The sequence below is a fragment of the Callorhinchus milii genome, unplaced genomic scaffold (assembly GCF_018977255.1).
Source record: "Callorhinchus milii isolate IMCB2004 unplaced genomic scaffold, IMCB_Cmil_1.0 Scaffold1, whole genome shotgun sequence".
Classification (NCBI taxonomy): Eukaryota; Metazoa; Chordata; class Chondrichthyes; order Chimaeriformes; family Callorhinchidae; genus Callorhinchus; species Callorhinchus milii.
The window spans coordinates 29540928-29557502 of record NW_024704742.1 but is presented as its reverse complement, the minus strand read 5'-3'; the positions used below and the strand labels follow the sequence as shown (position 1 = coordinate 29557502).

The 16575-nt window shown below is 47.3% G+C and overlaps 1 protein-coding gene across 1 annotated transcript in view; it reads right to left on the bottom strand.

Annotated features, from left to right (window-relative positions):
• Positions 1-14473: 14473 nt before the first annotated feature.
• The window catches only part of rab33ba (RAB33B, member RAS oncogene family a), a 4365-nt gene continuing 2263 nt past the window's right edge, over positions 14474-16575 (bottom strand). The window contains exon 2 of the mRNA XM_007897736.2: positions 14474-15169. Within this exon, the coding sequence (XP_007895927.2) occupies positions 14723-15169 (447 nt within the window). The 3' untranslated portion in view covers positions 14474-14722. The remainder of the gene's footprint in view (positions 15170-16575) is intronic.

Below are 16575 nucleotides of genomic sequence, written 5' to 3'. Positions count from 1 at the left end.
CCACCGATGCCTCCAGCTGTACCAGAGCTTCTCTGTGTCCATCTCCAGCAAACAGTTATACACGTCCTTGAACGCAGCCAAATCACTTCCGTAAAACATGCAATTGCCCTCTATTACCCAACAGTAACAGTAACAGTGGAGGTTTTGCCAGTTGGAGCAGGTTTCCCTGTGAGTCCTGTTCACCGCAGCAGGTCTGTAATGTACTGATGAGTTGTGTGTTGTGTTCACACAGGCTGTCAGTGCACAGAGTGGGAGGCGGCTCTGGGTCGCCCACCAGCTGTTGCACAAGAAAAGTCATGTCACCCTTCAGATCACGGAGACAGTCCCTCACGCAGATTAGCAGCTGTCTGTCAGCACCCGAATAGGTTGAGAGGCTCATACACTGTCTGTGGGCAATAAAGGCTTTTGGCAAGAACTTTTTTCTGCTAAATGTCCTGATACCACAGCGCGTTTCCTAATCCGAGACCAATAGGAAGTCTCTTAATATTGGCTCGTAACAGTCTTCCTCAATCTTTGTTGTTCAGTCATTGCTGATCTCCGGTGCAGATGCAGAAGCTGATGTGTTGTCAATGTTATACTCAGATCCAGATATAGAAGCTGAAGCTTCAAGTTGCAAACGGTACAGATTTGTTATTGTGCCGGGGGGGCCCTCACTGATCGTGGCCACTGGTGTTTCGGGGCTGTTGAGGTTCAGTCGCCGCCGAATCCACTTTCTCAGTCGCGAAGCAAACCGTCTGAGAGTGTGTGAGGCACCGGCCTGAGCGGCTTCTGCATCTGCCACTTCTCTCCGCTCCCGAAAAGGCAGCGCTCGGCCGCGGGACGATTTGTGGACCCGCTTCCTCTTCATTTGGGAATCGGGTGTCTCCTACTCTTCATCCTGATCCCTCTCCACGTCAAACATTGCTGGACTTGGACTGTAACTTGGCTTCCGCGTTTGGCAGAACTTTAGAGAAACAGGAAGCCTGGGACCTGGTGTGCCAGGAATTCGATGGTACAAAAAACAACACACGTGTATGATCAACACTTTGTCCGTGAAGAGTTGCCGAGGGAGATTCCAAGCTGCCATTCCATTTCCTCCAACAGAGAGATCATCCCATCTGTAAATAGGATTTCATTGCTTTGTGATTCAACTATTTTGAACATTTGCATTGTGTCCAAAGAGTTTGGGGTAAAGAGTCCCGTGTGTGCTTAGTTGGGAGAAATTTCTGGTAAGACAAAGCTGCTGCTCGATACACAGACACTCCAAGAGATAGATATGTGTGTATGAAAGTAGCAATAGTTGAAATGAATGAATGTCTCAACGTTTCAACAACAACAACAACATTGCATTTGTACAGCGCCTTTCATGTCGGGAGGACGTCCCAAGACCTGGACAGTGTACAGCATTGCAGACCCGAGCTGGGGTGGTGGGGGCGGGGTGGTGAAGGGAGGGGAGGGGAAGGGGGGTGACCAATGGCATGGTTGAATAAGGGAGTTTTGAGGTGGGACGTGATGGAGGCTAAGGAGGGGGCGAGGAGGAGTGATTGGGGGATAGAATTCCAGAGGTTGGGGGCAGAGTGGCTGAAGGCTTTCCTGCTAATGGTGGGTCGGGTGGGTGGGGACATGAAGCAGGCCAGAGTCGGCTGAGCGGAGGGAGCGAGCAGGTTGATAGGGGGTTAGGAGGTCGCAGAGGTAGGGTGAGGCACTGCCATGGAGGGCTGTGTAGGTGAAGACCAGGATCCTGAACTGGATCCTCTGAAGGATAGGGAGCCAATGGAGTCGGGCGAGAATGGGGGAGATGGTGTCACGGAGTCTGGTGCAGGAGAGGACATGGGCTGCAGAGTTCTGGATCATCTGCAGCCTGTGGAGGGAGGAGTTGGGAAGGCCGACAAGCAGGGGGTTTGCATAGTTGAGCCTGGAGGTGATGAAGGCATGAACAAGAGTTTCAGCGGCCTGAGGGGTGAGGTATTGGCAGAGTCGGGCGATGTTACGGAGGTGAGGAAAGGCAGAGCAGGTCATGGCTTGGATGTGGGGAAGAAAAGACAATTGAGGGTCGAACAAGACACCGAGGTTCCTGACTGGCTGGTGAGTTGTAGTGAGCAACGATAGAGGTTGATGCTGCCAGAGCCTGAGGTGCAGAGACACTGGCGCGAGCAATCAGGAGGGCCTCAGTCTTGTTCACACTCAACTGTAGGAAACTTGCCCTCATCCAGGACTTGATGTCTGACAGTCAGTCTGTCAGGTTCAACAACAACAACAAGATTCCATTTATAAAGCGCCTTTCACGTCAGGAGGACGTCCCAAGGCGCTGCACAGTTGGGTCAGGACCCGAGCAGGGGGGNAAATGGTCAGGGTGAGGGGAGGGAAGGGAGGGAGCGAGGAGGGGGAAATGGTCAGGGTGAGGGAGGGAAGGGAGGGAGCGAGGAGGGGGAAGAGAGTCGAGAGGGGAGCTGAAGGCACGGTCAAAGAGAAAGGTTTTGAGACCGGCCTTGAAGGAGGAGAGGGAGGAGGCGGCGAAGGCACTGGGGGATGGAGTTCCAGAGCCTCGGGGCTGAGAGGCTGAAGGCCCGACCACCGATGGTAGGGCGGTTGGGGCGGGGGACGTGGAGCAGACCGGAGCCGGAGGAACGGAGGGTACGGGCAGGTAGGTAGGGGGATAGTAGGTCAGAGAGGTAGGAGGGAGCAAGGCCGTGAATGGCCTTGTAGGTGAGGATGAGGATCTTGAAATCAATCCTCTGGGGGATGGGGAGCCAGTGGAGGCGAGCGAGGGTGGGAGTGATGTGGTCCCGAAGCCTGGTGCGGGACAGTACACGAGCTGCAGAGTTCTGAATGACCTGCAGCTTGTGGAGGGAGGTGGCGGGAAGGCCGGCGAGGAGAGAGTTCCCATAGTCCAGCCTTGAGGTGACAAAGGCGTGGACCAGGGTTTCAGCAGCGTGAGGGGTGAGGTAGTGCCGTAGTCTGGCGATGTTCCGGAGGTGATGGAAGGCGGTGCCAGTTGTGGTGCGGATGTGAGGGAGAAAGGACAGCTCAGGGTCGAACAAAACGCCGAGGTTCCTGACTGGCTTTGAGAGGTGGAGAGTGCAGCCTTGGATGCTGATGGTGTCAGCGCCTGAGGTGCGGAGGCGCTGACGTGAGCCAATCAGGAGGGCCTCGGTTTTTCGCACGTTGAGCTGAAGAAAGTTGTCTCTCGTCCAGGACTCGATGTCGGACAGGCAGGCTGTCAGGACATCGGTGGTCGTGGAGTTGAGAGTAGAGGAGGAAAGGTAGAGTTGGGTGTCATCCGCATACATGTGGAAGTTAACCCATGTCTGCGGATGATGTCACCAAGGGGGAGCATATAGAGGGTGAAGAGGAGGGGACCGAGGACAGAGCCCTGAGGGACACCACATGAGACAGTGCGGGGGGTGGAGGAGAAGCCATTCGTGGAGACAAAGTGAAGACGGTGAGAAAGGTACGACCTAAACCACTCAAGGACAGTGCCTTGAAGGTTGAGGTGGGAGGACAAGCGGTGGAGTAGGATAGCGTGGTCGACCGTATCGAATGCTGCCGATAGGTCGAGGAGGACGAGGAGGCAGAGGGAGCCCTGGTCACAGATGGTCAGGATATCATTGGTGACCTTGACCAGGGCAGTTTCTGTGCTATGGGCAGCACGGAAACCTGACTGAAGGGGTTCGAAAAATGAATGGGTGGAAAGGAAAGAGCGCAGTTGGGAGGCGACAACTCTTTCCAGGACCTTGGAGAGAAAGGGGAGGTTGGAGATGGGCCGGTAGCTTGATAGCTGCGACGCATCAAGGGAGGGTTTTTTCAGGGTGGGCGTGATGGTGGCAGTTTTTAAGGGAATGGGGACAGAGCCAGAGGAGAGGGACAGGTTGACGGTGATATGTGGGGCAAGAAAGTGGAGCTGGGAGATAAGGAGTGGAGTGGGGATGGGGTCAAGGGAGCAGGTGGTTGGTTTTAGGGATAGGATGAGTTTGGTGACAGAGGGTGGGGAAACGGGTACGAGTCGGGGAGGATGGGTAGCAGTCGGAGTGTGGGAGGAGGGGGTGGGGGGTTGGTGGATGTTGGAGGGGAAGTGACCGCGGAGCGAATTCCCTTGATCTTGGATTCAAGGAAATCCAGCATCTCCTCGCAGTGAAGGTTGGAGGAGATGACCTGCGCGGGGTGGCGGGGGGGACGGAGGAGTCGGGTTGTGGTGGAAAACAGTAGCCTGGGGTTGTTCTTCGCCTCCAGGATTATCCTGGAGTAGAAGGACGACTTGGCCGAGGCTAGAGTGGAGCGGTAAATTTTGAGGAGGTCCAGCCAGATTTGTCGGTGGACCGTTAGGCCAGATTTGACACAGGTGCGTTCAGCGGCCCGCACCTGGCTTTTCAGTGAGCGGAGGTGGGTGGTGTACCAGGGGGAGGAGCGGGGGTAGGAGACAGATTCACTCAAAGGAACATGTTCCCCATTTTACCTGCTGCACAATCCACTTTGACGGTGCCTTGTAGAATAGCACGTAGTTTGTTAATAACTAGTTGTACATCAACACTGGTGTTAAAAGCCTCGGAAAAGACAGAACTTAAATAGGAAAACAACATTGCTCTGAACCCGACTTGTTAATGAGTAACAATTAAAGGTTTTATTGTAATAACGTAGAGATATTTGTGTCACAAAAAAACCTATAGAAGTAGTTATATATTTTTATATAAAACATCTTTCATTTCCCCCTCAACATTTCTGTTAACTTCAAATTATTTTGTTGATGGAGAATTGAACAGAATTTAGACCCAATGGTGTTTCTGATCATTAAATTCAAGCTAAGCATTTGTACCAGAATAAACAGGAACTTTTATAAAATTGTTTTAAAACCTGCTGACGACACACGTATCTGTTCATTTTCAATGCCAAACAACAACAACAAAATTATATTTGTATAGCACCTTTCATGTCGGCAGTACATGTTTCGTACCCGAACTGGGGATTGGGATCGGGGAGGGTGGAGTGCATGGGGAGGGTGATTTAAGGCACGGTCGAAGAGGAGGGTCTTGAGACAGGTCTTGAAGGAGGCAAGAGTTGGTGGGATTGTGGGATGGAATTCCAGAGAGTGGGGCAAAGAGGCTGAAGGCCCACCTGCCAATGGTGGAGCATGCGAGGTAGGGATGTGAAGCAGGAAGGAGCCCATTGAGCTGAGGGTGCAGGCAGGTTGGTAAAGGCTTTAAGAGGTTGCAGAGGTAGGGGGGAGCAAAGCCATGGAGGGCTTTGAAGTGAGGGCCAGGATCTTGAACTGTATCCTCTATGTGATGGGAAGTCAGTGGAGTCGGGCGAGGATGGGGGTGATAGGGTCACAGAGCCTGGTGCAGGCGAAGACATGGGCTGCAGAATTCTGGATGATCTGCAGTCTATGGAGGGAGGGTTTGGGGAGTCTGACAAGCAGGGAGTTTGCAGGCAAGCCTGGATGTTATGAATGCGTGCACGAGGGTCTCGGCGGCCTGCGGGTGAGACAGTTGCGGAGCCGGGCGTTGTTGCGGTAGTAGAGGAAGGCAGAGCGTGTCACGGCACAGATGTGGGGTAGATGATAAAGGTGTCAGCCTGGATCAATTGGTCACTCTCACCTCTGAGTCAGAAATGTATTTGTTCAGCCGAATGTCAGGACTTTAAACTGAGAGTGCAGGCTTACACTCCAGTAATATGCTGGAGCAGGACTGCATTGTTAGAGATGACGTTCTTCAGATGAGACGTTAAACCAAGATCCCATCTGCCTGTTCAGTTGGACATTAAAGATGAGGTTGCCAACTTCGCCAACAAAAACATTGTCAGTCCACTTCACAGTAAACTTGATGTGAAAAGCTCTCTAGTAAATGTAAGTATTATTATTATATTATGCATTCCAGTAGAACAATGCTTTGAAACTAATCTCACATAGGTTAACATCCCGTGACCTTTGTGGACACAGAGTGACGGCAGGATTGGGCTATGAGGAATCATACATATCCTATGTCTACAATCCGCATTTTCATACTACAACAGTCCCTTCTGTTCAAATATTTTGAGAAGAAAAGGTAAGCATAATGGATTCAGGAATTGAGCTGTACAAACACCTGCAAATGTAATACTTGTGGAGTCCTGTAGCTCAGTGGTTAGAGCACTCGCTTTGCAAGCGAGAGACCTGAGTTCAATTCCAGGCAGGGCGAAACCTTGGGCAAGTTTCCTTACTCCACACAGAGCCTAATAATAATCCTCCAAAAACCAAAAAAAAAACAATAATAAATTGGTCATTTTCAATCTACGACTGTTTGTGGGACATTGCTGTGCGCAATTGGCTGCCGCGTTCGCCCACAAATATACAGTCAATTCACTTTACAGTATATTCTGTGAAGTGCTTTGGGACGTCCTCCCGACGTGAAAAGCGCTATATCAAATGCAAGGATTATTATTATTATATTATTATTATTATTACTAACGGTTTGCAAAACAGAAGGAGGTGTAAATGGCTGCAATATATTTTTAAGATATCTCCCTAAGTTGCAAGTCCTCAACAAGGTGCGGGTCATTTTTGGAAAGACTCTCATAAAATATATCCATTGCATTTTTCCCTTTGTTAATAGTGTAATCTACAGTGTGTGTGATTTGTTCATTGCGTATATTTTCTCCTCTGATTCTCTGGTATTCATTATCGTTAATAACACTTTCATGTCTCAGATCATCCAGAAGACTTTTGATGTCTGAGATCCTCTTAATTAAAGCTGTCCTGTGTCGAACCACAAAATGCTGTTCAGTGGGAGATGGCCTCCGGCGGCTGAGTGGTTCATTTGGAGAAGGTAACCTGGCCAATGGCATCACTTGCATTCCTGCTGTAATCACCTCATCAATGATGTCTTCAGCTTCCAGAACAATATCTTTCCCGCATTGGTCCCTCAGAATCATTTTGATGCTTTCATCATCGTGGAGTCCTGTAGCTCAGTGGTTAGAGCACTCGCTTTGTTGCTGCGCGCAATTGGCTGCCGCGTTGGCCCACAAATATACAGTCAATTCACTTTACAGTATATTCTGTGAAGCGTTTGGACGTCCATTATTAACCAGCAGAGGGATCCCATCTTGTTTGTAATAGACAGAGAGTTTTCTCTCCGGCAGCACAGTGTTTAATTTGTGGCTGAATTCTTTGTAACTAATTTCTTGGTGAATCCTCATGATACAATGCTTCTTACCATCGAGGTTGAGAATGAAATATTCCCCATTTTCAAACTGCAACATTTCATCATCAATGGTTTCCTCAAATATCACAGAGTTTTTGTCTCGTGTAATCTGCAGCACCAGAGGCCATTGGACCCAGTCCTTTATATTAAGAGCAATCAGATACTTAGTCATGGGATCCATAAGGCTCAGTGCTTCCTTGTACTCACTGCCATCTCTTGGAGTGACCCTAAGGAGTGAATTGTCAGAAGTAACGTCCTTAAAGAGTAGTCTATAACAAACATTCCCTTTAATACTGATATTTGAAATAAACACTCGTTTATAACCTTTCAGCTTTGTATCCAGTCCCTGCACCAGTGAGCCACTCCTGGGTATCAAAAACACCCTCAGTGTTACTCTGCAGTCAATGTACTGACGTCCCACTGGTTTGTATAACAAACAGTAAGCACGTGTCTGAGTAAATAATCTTCGCAGCTTTTCTATGACCGCTAGCGGAGAGAGGGACTCTGTGAACAGCAACAGGTGTCTTTCCAGCACAGCGAGTGGAACCACAAGCTCCAGGTTTCCATCTTGGATGTGTCCGACCTGGGTGGGTGATGTTTCCAGCAGAGAGCGAAGCTTTGCCGGCCACAACCTCATCTCACTGCCTGATGCCCTGAGGTATTCACAAAGCAGCTGAAGAGCTCTCTGCCCTTTTGACAAGATCAGCTTCACAGCAGCTTCACAATCCTCCTGTAGGAGGACTTTAAACAGTCTTGATTTCTCTTCTGCACTTAGCACTGCTTCTAACTTCTTACACAAGCAATTCCCCACATCTTGGTATTTCATGGTCAGAAGAGTCAATAGACTCTCTGCAAGAACTGAGGGGCTCAGCTCAGTTTCACACGGAGTGTACGTGGGAAGAAACACCATCACCTTTGTCCCTTTGGTTTGTGTGTGCACATCAAACACAGGACCAACCAGGGACACCTGATCCACGAAGCTTTCAAACACCTTCGGGCTGATCTCTCTCATCTCAGGGGCTTCACTCCACTGGCCACAAACCACTCGAAGCGTCTTATGTTCCAGCACCTTTATGTGTTACCTCTGGAACAGGTTCTCTCCCTCATTTCTAGATAAGTCCACGTCTTCCTGCAGCTCAACAGCACTGAGTGCTGCTCCTATGATACACTGTATTTGCCGGTGACATTTATAATCACTGACTTTACAAAGCAGCAGGAAGCACAGCTCTGTGAAGCTCATCTGCTGCTCGTGTGACAGTCTGTACAGGAGGTGGAACATTCGCTGCTGGTGGTTGTACCAAGGATCAGTTGCCGTTTTCTCTATGTCGCTCTCACTGAAACCAAAATCTCTGGCTACTGCCGTCCATTCAGAGGCCAGAGCTCCTGCCATTCGGTACAGCCACGGGTCAGGCAGTGAGGGCTTCCTACAATATCTATGACAGTAACGTGTTGCTGTAGTTACACGTGCAGTGTTGGGTGTCCAGTGTTTGGTGTGTAAGTGCAGTTTGGGTGGACGACTCTCAGAGGAGATATTTGCAGGTAAGACAGTGACATATGCGCTGCTGAATGTTTTCGTATTTGTCTTCTGTTTCGGTGGTTTCTCGTCCCTGAACCTGATAACATTGCTGCTGCCCATGCACTTACCCAACTCTTGGGCAATATGTGGATATCCGAAGACTGACAGTGTCTCTAAAAACACCTCTGCCTCAGTGGGACTGCACCACATCACTCTGTTCAATGAGATTTCCTCTTTAAATACATGTTTGTGTAGCAGTAACTTCAGGCATTTTAGTTTCTTTACCCACTTGGAGTTGATGACTGCGGGCAGGAAAATCTTGTCTCCTCTCAAGTTGTGGAAAGTTTCCACCTGATCTGGTTTTGTTTTGATTGACAAGAGAAGAGCGTGGAGAAATTCTCTTTTGCACCAATTTTCTTGCCATTTGATATGGTCGAAAAGGGCGATGTAGGAGGAGGTTGACGGTTGTTCTAAGAGCCTGTAACCAAGAGGTTTCCAGGAAAGATCAGCACAGAGTAGCTCAGCCAGAGTCTCCAAATCCACTTTAGTCACATCAAGATTTTGAGCTGCTTCCACCGATGCCTCCAGCTGTACCAAAGCTTCTCTGTCCATCTCCAGCAAACAGTTATACAAAGTGCAGTATTTATACATACGAATTGAGGGGACGAAAACCTTCTCGTGGAAGTGCAGATGTGGGTCACTGTTGTGCATAAAAGCCTTTGCTACTTTAACCAGAATTGAGTGCTGTTTCCCCGGATCCCATGACAAGGACTGTATGTAACGTACGAGCTCTGTGATCCACTGTGCGTTGTCCCCGCACTGTCTGTCAGTGCACAGCGTGGCCAGTGGTTCTGTGCTCGGCTGCAGCTCTTGCACCAGGTTTCCAATGTCACCGGAGAAATAACAGAGATTGAGGGTTAACTCCCTTTGCAGGAAATTCAAATCGGACTTTGATCGATGTAATGAAGTTCCTTTTGCCCCTGAATCGTATCGCGATACTTTCACTTTCGTTACAGACCAAGCTTCCTGCACTCGGTGCAGAGAAGTTGGCTTCAGACCAGGTGCTGTGGAGCAGGGGGATTGAAAAAGGAATTGATATTTATCCGGATCCTCGTTGTAGATCGCCCACTCATCATTTATTGCAGATCTGAATCCAACATCGTCGGGACTCGCCTCCTGGATTGCATCGAGCTCACCTTTTTGACTGCGGGGATTGATACCCTTTTGCTCCCGATCATCCATGGCCAAGTGCTTTGGCCAAAGTCCCCTCTCTACTTCCGCGATGCCACTTATGTACAATTGAAGATAACATCAGAGGAAGAGGAGGAGCTGAGGAAGGGAGAGCTTGGTTGGTTGTTGTGGTTGGTTGTTGTGGTTGGTTGTTATGGTTGGTTGGTTGTGTTGATACTGGGACATAAACTGGGCATGAGGAAAGCTCTTGGGTTGTGCCTGAGAAGTGTGTGGCCAGTGTGGGCTTAAGAGGGTTAGGCGTACGGGGTATTTGGAAAATCGGGAATGTTCCCGGGCGCCCTCCCCACCCCTCCCGGCTGCAATTCTTGACCTCCTCAAAAGTGACCGCGAAGTGACACCAGTGAGTAGCGAGTCCGGTGGCCATGGTACAGCCAGTTACAGCCGCTGTGTGAGGTCGAGGAGTGGAAGCCATAAAAGATCACCTCGATTCCTTGCTGGAGGGTGAGGAGGAGGAGGAGGAGGAGTGGAGGGAACAAAATACTGCTTCCGATTTTTTTTGCAACCTCCACAGATCGGCACCCCCATTCCACATGACAATCCCAAGCCCTTTCGGGGAGACACCGGATATCATCCCTGTGAACCTACACTGTATTCTTTCCATCACAGCTATAGCCTTCTTATAGTGTGGAGACCAGAATTGAACACAATATTCCAAAATGTGGTCCAACCAACGTTTTGTACAAATTCAGCATCACCTCCTCACTTTCATATTCTTCCCTCTGGATTTAAAGTCCAAGACCCCATTGGCCTTTTTTAATATATAGCTTAATATTTTTTAATATAGCTGTGTAGCTATTTTTAGAGATTTGTGAATTTGAATCCCCAGATCTCTTTGCTCCTCCATTCCTATTAGGTTCCTATCATATAGACTAGGGTGGTCCAATCTTTTGGTGACTAAGAGCCAGATGCCCTGTTTGAGAAACATCTGCAGGCTGCACAAACAATAATTTTTGGTTTTGCTTCCAGAAACATAACTTTTGGTTCGGACCAACATTTGGTCGCCTCCCGATGTGAAAGACACTTTATAAATGTAATTTTGTTGTTGTTGAATTTACACAACACCTTTTCATCAGATTACTTCTGGAAGTCCATATGGACGTTGACTCACTTTCCTTTCTCCATAGATGCTGCCTGACCTACTGAGTGCTCCCAGCGACTTCTGTTTTTGTTTTCAGATTTCCAGCATCTGCAGTATTTTGCGGGATTATTTTGGCATGTTTGTGTGTTATATTTGTTTCTTCCTATTCAAGTTTTCCTTTTTGCACTTATATTTGATGAACATCCGATTTTTCTTCAGGCTCCAGAAAATATTTTTCGAATTCTTACAGGGATCAGTTCAATGTTTTGCCAGAATCTTTCAATCTCCTTCCATGTTGAACGTGGTTCAATTTCCTTTTAAACAGCCAGCGCCGGTGAATGCAGAATGTCAGTGCTGTTTGAGCTAATGATGAACCACTGTTGTGTGTCTCTGTGTGTGTGTCTGTGTGTGTCTGTGTGTGTGTGTGTGTGTGTGTGTGCTGAACTCCACACACATAACAGAACATTCAGTTGTTACAGGACCACAGAGAGTCAATGGAACTATTAGCATGTTAGATGGGTCATTTAAGTATGGCAGATGGCCAGATACTTACAGACCAAATTAAAACAGTTACAAAAGATACTCTCCAGTCTAAACTATCACTTTGCTCACCTTCAAAATACACAGTAAAATCACGACACATTACAGAAAGTCCTGTGAAGTGCTTTGAGGCGTCCTTCCTACTTGAAAGGCGCCATTTCCAATACGAGGATCATTTATAGGATCAAGATTGTAACCTCAGTGATAATGTAGGCATGTGTACACTGGTACAATTGGTCAGTACCATTTTGTGGTGATGTACTAATGTACATACACAGATCATTAGTGAAAATAACTCAGTTTCTCTCATTTGCATTCTGAAAAGCACAACAGAAAAACAAAACAACTTGAGCTGGGACTAAAGAGCTGAAGAATATTTCTGTGGGCTTTTTACTAGAGATTAATCCAACCAATTTCTTACTGCTGTAGGACCCAGGCTTTTGTCATCCTATGACTGATGTCTGCAGGTGTTCTGCTCGCCTCCAGTGACAAACATAGGTCCCCAAAATATTATCATTTACTGTTTATTTCCGAGTAATGGTCGGAACACTTAGAAAGTTTGGTTAAATTCTGTATTGTGTACTCATAACATTTTTACCTATTAACTTACAAAGTGACTGGAGCATCCATTTATCACACATGAATATAAGGCAAATACAGATTTAACTGTGGGCTGAAAGAAATGGATTTAAACATTTCCACCTGGATTACTTTTAGTATTTTGTACTTTGATTACAGAATTCTTTCACACGGACCCCTGTTCTCCCCCACATTTTTGGTTACAAGTATATTGCAACATAGAAGATCAATCAATTAACCGTTCTGAGATGTACAACATGTAGGGAGTGAAATAGTTAAACAAAACATTTAAAAAGCAACTTTGCTATACAGTACAACCAAAGCTCATTTAAATTCCAACTGTGGCTTTCTATTTCCAAATTAGAATCCTGAATATTAGGCACAATTTAAACATAGCTGTGCTACAGGACTTTAATAATAATTTTTGGATTGTACTTGATTTTGGATTGTACTTGACTTCCCAGCAATTACAACAACAAAATTACATTTGTATAGCGCCTTTCACGTCAGGAGGACGTCCCAAGGCGCTGGACAGTCAGTGTTTCGGACCCGAGCTGGGGGTTGGGATTGGGGAGGGTGGAGGGTAGGGGGGAAAAGGAGGATGATCGATCGCACGTTTGAAGAGGAAGATCTTGAGATGAGTCTTGAAGGAGTCAAGGCAGGAGGTGAGGCGGAGGGCCTGGGTGTGGAATTCCAGAGGGTGGGGGCAGAGTGGCTGGAGGACAGCCCACCAGCTGGTGGGATGGGCGAGACGGGGGACGTGAAGCAGGCCGGAGCCTGGAGGGAGCGGGCAAATTGGTAGGGGGTCAGGAGGTCGCAGAGGTAGTGGGGAGTAAGCCTATGTAGGGCTTTGAAGGTGAGGATCAGGATCGTGAACTGTATCCTCTGTGTGATGGGAAGCCAGTGGAGTCGGGTGAGGGTGGGGTGTGATAGGGACGCGGAGCCTGATGCTGGAGAGGACACGGGCTGCAGAGTTCTGGATGATCTGCAGCCTATGGAGGGAGGAGTTGGGGAGGCCAACAAGCAAGGAGTTTGCATAGGGTTTGCATAGAGTTTGCATAGCCTGGATGTAATGAAAGCGTGTATGAGGGTTTCGGCGGCTTGCGGTGTGAGAGTGTCGGAGCTGGACAACGTTACGGAGGTGGGGTCATGGCACGGATGTGGGGTAGAAAGGATAGTCAAGTCATTATTTAGTCATAATTATTTAGTCTTAATTAATCGTTTGCCCGGAAAAAAAACCCCATAAATCTCTTCAGTGAAACTAAATTCTATGACTGAAGATAGATGCTGATGAAAGACTCACTCGTAGTAGCTTTTTGGAGGGCCATTCCAATGATTTCAGTCAATAATTAACAAGTTATTTCATGCCATTGTGTTTGACTGCAGCCCATGGTGAGTCTGATATTCAGAAGTGTTAAATTAGATTGACATCCATATATCAGGGCCTGGACAAGGCATTCACGTTAGAAGATCAGAAGCATTTAATAATAATAATAAACCTTGCATTTGATATAGCGCTTTTCACGTCTTCTAGACGTCTCAAAGCGCTTCAAAGAATATACTGTAAAGTGAATTGACTGTATATTTGTGGGCGAAACGTGGCAGCCAATTGCGCACAGCAGTGTCCCACAAACAGTCAGGGATTCAAGTGACCCAATTTATTATTGTTTTTTCTTGAGGGATTATTACCAGGCGTGTAGAATAAGAAAAACTTGCTCAAGGTTTCACCCTGTGGGGACCTGACCCAGGTCTCTCGCTTGCGAGGCGAGTGCTCTAACCACTGAGCTGCAGGACTCCATTTGTACATTGTTAGAAGCATTTGTAATAAAGTACAGTTCAATCAACAGTGTATAACAAGATCTGCAGGACATAATAGAAAATTGATGCATCAATGCATATTCTTTAAAAATAAATTGCAGCATAATTGAATTTGGAAGGTGGGTGGGGGGGGCTAAAAAAAATCAGATGAGAGGGGCCTGAAAAATGAGTGCAAGATAAAGAATGATTTCTTTAAAACTTTGGCAAAATACAAGAGCAATGCTCTTTCTTGTATGTGACGGCATAAAACTGCTAACTGACAACATCACGTGACATTTCCCTTGTACAGTGCGATCTTTATCAAAACTATGATTAAGCTGCCATTCAGGGAAGGGAAGAAGACATAGGTAAGAACAATGCTATTTATGGAATTCTCTACCCCAGAAGGCTGTGGATGTCAGTCATTGAACATATTCAAGACTGAGATCGATAGATTTTTAAAAACTAAAGGGATTAAGGGATATGGGAATAGGGCGGGTAAATGGAATTAGGTTAGTAGATCAGCCATGATCTTATTAAATAGCGGGGCAGACTCGAGGGGGTGAATGGCCTACTCCTGCTCCTATTTCTTATGTTCCTATGTTCTTATACTGTACCTGCACAATATTGACGTAGTATAGAGACAATGTGCTTCCCTATCTTTTCTTTGTCTGCAAATGAACCTGCAGATCAGGTTAACATCACTTTTTACCGGGGGACACTTGGCTGTCTCTGGGTTATGGGAAGCATGTTAGCAGCAGGTCGTTTTGGATCTTGGTTGACATGGGGAAAACCGACCCCAGCTCAGCTTCAACAATAACACTCCACCCCGGGGCTAGGCTCCGGATCCAGTTGGACCTTGTTCTCGTCTAGCAGTGGCTGACTGAGCATCATGGGCTTGTGGTTCTTCAGTTTGTGGGCTAAGGTCATGAAAATGGCCTCAACGTGATCATTGTCGCCCGGGTTCTTGGCCGAGGTTTCGAACAGCGGCATGCTGTGGGTATCCGCAAACTTCTGCGCCAGGTCTGTTCTGACCTGGGTGGCATCCTTCAGATCGCACTTGTTCCCCACCAGGATGCGCGGGATTTCTCCGCCGAGCGAGTGCTGCTTGCATTCCTCTATCCAGGCCGGGAGGCTCTGGAAGGTGGCCATGTTGGTTATGTCGTAAACAAAGACCACAGCGTGGACATTCCTGTAGTAATGCTGCACCATGCTCTTCCGAAAACGCTCCTGGCCTGCAGTGTCCCACAGCTGAATCTGAAGGATTAAACAAAACCAAAAGCCAAAGGTTGATTGTTGGGCCAAATAGCAATATACTGCCTGAAACCCTGGGGGAAATAGATTCGATAGCAGCTTTCAAACGGAAACTGGACTTCATCTATCTGAAAAGGAAACATTTGCAGGGCTGTGGGGCTAATGGCCTCCTTCTGTGCTGTAAGGTTCAAAAATCCTACCAACAGCATGCGTCAGCCTGGCTCAGTCGCTAGCACTCTCAGCTCTGAGTCAGATGGTAGCGCGTTCAAGCTCCACGTCAGGGATTTGAACTGGTAAAGTCTCGGCGGAAGCTCCAACGCAGTGCTGGGGACAGAGGTGCTGCATTGACAGATTGTATGCTTCGGATGAGATGTTAAATCAAGGCCCGACTGCCGGTTAAAGGTGGACATTAAAGATCCCATGGCACTATTTGAAAAAGAGAAGTGCCTCTTTCTCCTCGTTATCTTGGTCCACAATCCCCCAAATAAAACCGCTCATTCACTTTGTGGCTACTTGTGCAATATTGTTGTGTGCAAATTGACTGCTGTATTCGCCTACAACTTACACAGCCACTACATTTTACGGTAACGCCTGTTAAGATTTTTTTTGAGATGTCCCTCTGACTTGAAAGGCGCTGTACGAAATCCGAGTATTACGATTGTACCAAAAGCTTATCGGGAAAATTGTACTAAAATCAGGAGATTTTATTATGAGTAAACTTCAATGAGACAGTAATAATGTTATTTTTTCCAATTCCAGACAGATATAGATCCACAAGTCTCTTATTAATCTCGTCAACGATTACCATCTCTTACCATCTAAGACACTACTCTTAATCCTTCTTCCATCCTCACTCTGGGCCTCTCTATTTCAACGGGGATTCCCACACCTCCTCCATCGCTGAAGCTGCCTTCACAAATGTTTGGTTTGCCCTTTCGTGCTGAACATTTCTTTTCCCCTCAACTACCTTTAACCCTCTATCATTTTCTGGTTTCGCTCAAGTGACATTTCATCAATACAACGGTTCTCAGACGCTCCTAGTTTTGTGCCCTCGCTTCATATAATAATAATAACAACAATAATTGCATTTGATATTTGATACAGTGCCTTCCATATCGGGAGGACATCTCAAAGGTCTTCACGCTGTGTACTGTTCAGGTGGACTTTAAACATCCCATAGCACAGCTGGAAAAGAGAAGCTGGTGGTGTCTCACAATGTCCTGATCAACAGTCCCCCAGATAAAATTGGTCACTCAGTCCCTGGCTGTTTACGTCACATTGGTGCGTGCAAATTGGCTGCCGTGTTCCCCTGAAAAACACAGTCACTACATTTTACAGTGAAGCCTATGAGGCGCTTTGAAGCGTCCTGGCATGAAAGACGCAACATTAAAAGTGAGGATCGTTATTCA